Source organism: Citrus clementina, unplaced genomic scaffold (genome assembly GCF_000493195.1).
Source record: "Citrus clementina cultivar Clemenules unplaced genomic scaffold, Citrus_clementina_v1.0 scaffold_3, whole genome shotgun sequence".
In the NCBI taxonomy this organism is placed as follows: Eukaryota; Viridiplantae; Streptophyta; class Magnoliopsida; order Sapindales; family Rutaceae; genus Citrus; species Citrus x clementina.
In genome coordinates, this window is record NW_006262339.1 from 38,883,235 (window position 1) to 38,889,111 (window position 5,877).

At 29.6% G+C, this 5,877-nt stretch overlaps 1 protein-coding gene across 1 annotated transcript; it reads right to left on the bottom strand.

Annotated features, from left to right (window-relative positions):
* Positions 1–200: 200 nt before the first annotated feature.
* Positions 201–4,677, bottom strand: LOC112099968 (NAC domain-containing protein 7-like). Its single transcript, XM_024187508.1, has 3 exons — positions 4,533–4,677; positions 2,209–2,486; positions 201–590 (listed from the first exon to the last, which is right to left on the bottom strand). Exons 1-3 carry the CDS (start codon positions 4,675–4,677, stop codon positions 201–203), a joined length of 813 nt encoding a protein of 270 aa, XP_024043276.1.
* Positions 4,678–5,877: the final 1,200 nt, after the last annotated feature.

The following is a 5,877-nucleotide window of genomic DNA, read 5'->3' on the forward strand; positions in this document are numbered from 1 at the left end:
ATGAGGAAACAATCTTTTTTGCCTCAAAATATAGAATAAGTCTAGAAAACAGCATGCAAGAGATGAAATCAACAACAAAGATATACTGCAAGTGATGAAATCATATATTTGGTCTGATGAAACCGCAGCTGATTGGTAGCTAGCTAGAGCTGATAATGATGATCTAATAATCATAAGGATCAAATGAAGCACTAATCAGATCAATTAAGCTGTTCATTCTCGACATTGATTGCTTCCATTTGCATGTTTTCTGCAACATTATTATTGTCAGATCCATAAACATTAATATTGATGTTGTCTAGTTGGAAATATTGTTGTTGCTGAACTTGTCCGCCAGAAAAATCAATGAAACCAGGGTAATTATAATAACTCGGTTCGTGATTATTATAATAATTATAATAACCAAAGAAACTGTCCTCAGGATAATTGCAATTATTGGATTCAAGATTTGGTAGCTGTATTGGTGAATCCTGCAGCTGCTGCTGCTGCTGCTGCTGCTGTTGTTCTTCAGCAGCTGATCTAATAATATTCTCCAGCTCTTCTTGTACACTAGGTTTTCCCTTATATTTGATCTTACAAAGCCTCCAATCCTGCAATTTAAATATTAAATATATAAAACATTTTATATATCGAGCCATTACAAATTAATGGTATTAAAGTTGGACTTATATATCTTGCAGTACGAGATCAGACGGCACACAAAGCCCCCATCACCCCATCCCGTACGTTTCTAGCCCACATAAAGTTGTGTGTTATGTAAATGTCATAAAACATTACTATGTATATCACATATTGCTCCCATCACCCGATCCTATAGGTCCCTAGTCAACATAAAGTTCTAGGTCATGTAAAGTGTCATAAAATCTTACCCTCATCGCCACATCCCCATTGGTCCCTTGCCCACATAAAGTTGCGTCATATAATACAAATTATATAAAGTGTGTAATAAAATCCTACTACGTATATATAAACATATTCAAACTAAATGAAGTAGGATTTCTAGAAGCTTATTCAACTTTAAAGGGGATTGATTTACTAATTGATTTGGGCCTGACTCCCTTAAATATAGAACTTGAATCAATAAATGCTGGGTTTGTTTTTGAAAGGCTCAAAAGTGAATTTAAAAAGTTAGAAACAAATTTTGGAGTTTGAAAAATCTTTTTAGAAATCACTAATGGCAAAATTATTTCATTCTACAGTAGATTTTATAAAGTAAAAAAAAAATAATTTTTCAAAATCTAATTTTAAGAATTAGTTTTATACTTAATATAATTATATATATATATATATATATATCCTTATGTATATTACAAAAATTTAAATTTATCCTTATTAGTTAGAAAATAAAATCATCAACTTTAAAGAAATTATTATTATTACCAATTATATTGAGATAACAAAATAAAAATTAAAACTGATAATATAAAATGATTATCCTAGTTATCAATAATTATATATATATATATATATATGTGTGTGTGTGTGTGTGTGTGTGTGTGTGTGTGTGTGTGTGTGTGTGTATAATAAAAAAATATTATATATATATGTTTATAAATGTCTATTTACATTTTATTCAATATTATTTTTAATTTAGTAATTTATATTTTTACAGCAATTTAATAATAAGATTTACTAAATACATAGACTGCTTTTAAAAGTCACAACAATTTAAAAATAAATTATATTAAATGTTTAATTGATTCTCTTTACATTTAATTATTTTCACAATACAACTAGCTATTATTATTTTAAAAACAATACTGGATCTTATTCTAATTGAGAAAAACTTTTTGACTGGAAAGAGATTAGTTGGCTATAGCTAATATTAGGGATCAAGGGTCTGATTGATAACAGTGCTTTCTTTCTTATTAAATACACAACTGTAATGTTGTGGCTCATCTTTTAGTCAAGCTGGCTTTTTTCGTTTCTCGAGGACCAAGGGGTTTATTTGAATTAAAGATTATCCCATATAAATTGTTAGTCTCTTGTAACTTTTTGTTCTGTTAATTACATAAAATCGATCAGTTATCTTTTTTTTTATCAAAAAAAAAAACCTAAATGATGATCGCGTTAGTTGCATGTTACTACTACCATATTCTCGACTAACTAATTTATTTTGTAACATTAGTTATTGATATTTGGTATTACTCTAATGAAAAAAGTTAAACTAAATTAAAAAAAAAAGTGCAAAGAAATGATGGTTCAAACCGTTGTGTAGGATTCAAGGCCGTATTCATGCATAATCCAATTAGTCTTGATGGCTTTGTTACGCTTTGTCCTAGGATCATGAGGTTCATCTCTGCTGAATCTGTGAAATGTAAGAGGTCTCTTGAAACCAACTAAAGTTTGATTATTGTAATTAGCATAAACTTTCTTAACACGGCCTGTGGCTCTCCACCATCCTCGACCTGAAACTTCTCTCGAATCGTTCTCCCTCAAACAGAAGCAAAATCTTTCGTTGGTGGATAGTGCAACATTGTAATCCCCTGCATGTACAATATCAACTCATAGTTAAAGTAAGACTAGTAAAGTAATCTTTGTGTTGATTCACAATCAATCATTTTATTTGATAAAGACAGAGAGAATTAGCGTTTGTAATTTGTTTTCATTGTTTTCATCTTTACTTCGATTCTTTTCATATATTGGTCCTATCTGCAACTATATGCAATTCTTTTAGTAATCAATTATCTTATTTCAACATGTCTCTCTTATTTAAGTGATTTTTATTTTTATAATAGTACTCTATAATTAATATCTTAAAGTAACAAACAAGAAATTAATTAATAACAAAATAAAGCTCCTTAATTTATTATTTTGTTTTAATAAATTACTAAAAAGGAAACATAAGAATAAAATGTTTTTAGAGATCAGTCCAGACAGGTCCAAGACAAAAATCTTACAATTATAAACTCTTAATGTGTCGTGCAAAAGAATTTAACTTAGTCTTGGAAGAGGTGAATTCGAACTTAATTAGGACAGAAGCTTTTTTCCATTCTCCACCATGTTTACTATTTTAACCCTTACTTCCTACTCCATTTCTCAATAAATTCAATTGAGGATGGAGAATATATCCCTATACAAGAAACAATTTTCTTATCCTCTACATTAACTATTTATTTATTTTCTTTTCTAGTAGTTACTAATACTACATAAGTTTAGTTGTATAAAAGTAAAATCAATTCCAACAAACCCTTCATTAGTATATTGCAATAGTATTCAAAATTTAAATAAAAATTTGAAAAAACCATCTGCAACATATATCGGAACAATATCAAAAGAAAAAGGCCAATAATAAATAAATTAAAAATATGAATTGGGATAGGGTGGGAAGTAAAAACCAAGTCCTATCACTTCAAAAATTTGAAAATTATACGCCCCCATTCCCCAAAAACTCATCATAATTTCACCCCATTTGGAGCATATCCCTGAGGAGCCCCAAGCTCTTAAAGAATTTTGCTATCTCTACTAAAAATTGCGCTGTTAATTAATTAACTCCTGTGTTTCAAAACTTATGCAAAACATCTATGTTTTATATATATATAGTCCATTAATATTCTATTAAAATCTATTTAATTAATTATTATTTACGTCATTCAATGATTTAATATTTAATTTGAATTTGAAGTTATATGAGGGAAAAATATAATTTTACTCCTTAAAAATTAGATCCAATAATTATTAAAGTAACGGCAAAACTAACTCGGTAACTAACCTAAACCTTAGTGACTAAAGGGAAATTAATTTACCCAAGTTCTACATGTGCAGAGAGGGTTTCGATAACTCTGGAAGATATACGATGATTAAAATTGAAGATGCTGTACAAGTTATCCATTTTGCCAGCTTAGAGTTCCGTCGAGGGGAGCAAAAAGTGGACATGATTTGTAACAATTGAAAAAAAAAAAAAAAGTGGCCGGTGGGCAAATTTCATAATTGAGGAAATTAAAATCTCTCGTGCAAATTGTAAGAGGAAATCAGTAAGTTTGGAGAAGAAACTAGGGAGCAGAAGCTATAAGCTAGAGAACGAAAGTGCAAAATATGAACACAAATTCTATCATGCTATGCTACATGCATGTGACATTTAATCAATGTCAAAAAAAAAATGAAGGGAAGCATATGACAGAATGATCAAAAAAGGAAAACAAACGATGATCTGAGAAAAGCTACAAGTTAAAGAACGCAAGTGCTTCCTTACCCTTAAAAAAAAGTGCAAAAAATTAAAACAAATTCTGTCATGCTATAATAATGCATGTAACATTTAATCAATTGGGAGGGGTAAAAAAAAAAAAGAAGAAGAAGTGAAGCACCTGCATCACAGAATGATCAAAAAAGGAAAACAAATGATGGTGTGAGTCTGTGAGAGAAGAAAAATGAAAGAACGAAGCTCAACACATGCATATTGAAGAAATGCAAAGCCCTAAAAAAATGAAGTGAATCTAAGCAGCGATAGAATCTCAAGGACCAAAAATAAATGAGACAAACCAAAACTTTGTAATATGGAGATGAGAGAGAAGAAAGAAGAGATCTTAACAGACATTGAAGATGCTGGGGATCAAGCTCATATACACCTCTTTCCACAATGAAATCGCCATAAAGCTGCATTTCCTGACCTGAAAGTTTCCTAAAAAGAAATTCAATAAGCTCCTCATCGGTGGGATTGAACCTGAATCCAGTCGGCATCATCATCATAATCAATGAATAAATTTTTTTTCCTCCTCTCTGAATCTTGGAGAAATTCCTGCAAAGAGATACATGTCTTCTTTACCCTATATAAAGATACTAGGCCAGGAATTAGAAGCAACACTTATTCATTACAGCAGTCAAGGGATAACGTGTCGTTAACGTGTCTGTATGAGAGGGGTCGAAGAAAATAAAGACATTATAATACTTCTACTGCATTCAATATTTCTACCTTAATCAATACACGTACGGCCGGCTGTAGTGTACTGAGGCCGTAGGTGAATTTTTTTTTTCTAATGAATTTCAAAAGACAAATTACATATGTCGATGGCACGGAGGTTTATAGCAATTCCCCCATTAGATATGTGATGGTGTGAATATCTAGGAGAGCAGGTTGAATTTTCTTTCAAATATTTCTAAGAAACCAATTTTCAATAATGTACATTTTGATTTAAGAACAATTCGAGGATGAAAATATATAAAAGAGTATTTGTTAAAGCCACAAGCTCTAGGTCTAAATTATTTTATGCAAACTGATATGGCATAAAATATAAAAGTTAATAAAAAATTATATTAATCATATGGTGAAACAAGTGGTTTTATCCAATCCAATGTAGCTGTCAACTAGTTGAGTTGATAAAATCTCTTATGTTCAAAACAATAGATTTAGGGTTCAAACCTCAATTACATAGTGAGAAAGGGATTAAGTTAATTAAGTGGTGTCATCAGAGAAAAATTATTATGTCACATAAATCTGTATAAAATAGTTTGTATAAAGAGTGATTTGTGGTTTTATCATTGATAACAGTTGTTTATTTATTAAAAATATCTTCGATAGTTTCTTTTAATTATTATTTCATCTGAAAGGTTTTCAAAATCTAGTGGACTCTTAAAGTAAATTGTAGCCATGTATCATGCATGTTTAAAACAGTCGCGAAACTAGAAACTTCTTATAATTTAGGCTAAATTAAAATAATATTTCAGTAAACATAAGTTATTGAGACTAATATGAAAAAACAAAATTATATACCACGTATATGAATTTTGTTAGGGCTTGATATAATATTATTGATTTTATTGAGATTATAAAAAATTGTGTTAATGCTCAATAGGAACATTACTTATGATCTAATCCCTAACAGAAAAAATTATCGAACGGAAATTACTTTACATATCTTATCATCTTATAAAAATATATGT

Coding starts and splice junctions, on each gene's coding strand:
- LOC112099968 (XM_024187508.1), bottom strand. CDS start 4,677: ATGCCGACTGGATTCAGGTTCAATCCCACCGATGAGGAGCTTATTGAA. Junction 2,487..4,532: donor TGATCCCCAGCATCTTCAAT/GTCTGTTAAGAT, acceptor TTGTACATGCAG/GGGATTACAATGTTGCACTA. Junction 591..2,208: donor GCCTTGAATCCTACACAACG/GTTTGAACCATC, acceptor TTTAAATTGCAG/GATTGGAGGCTTTGTAAGAT.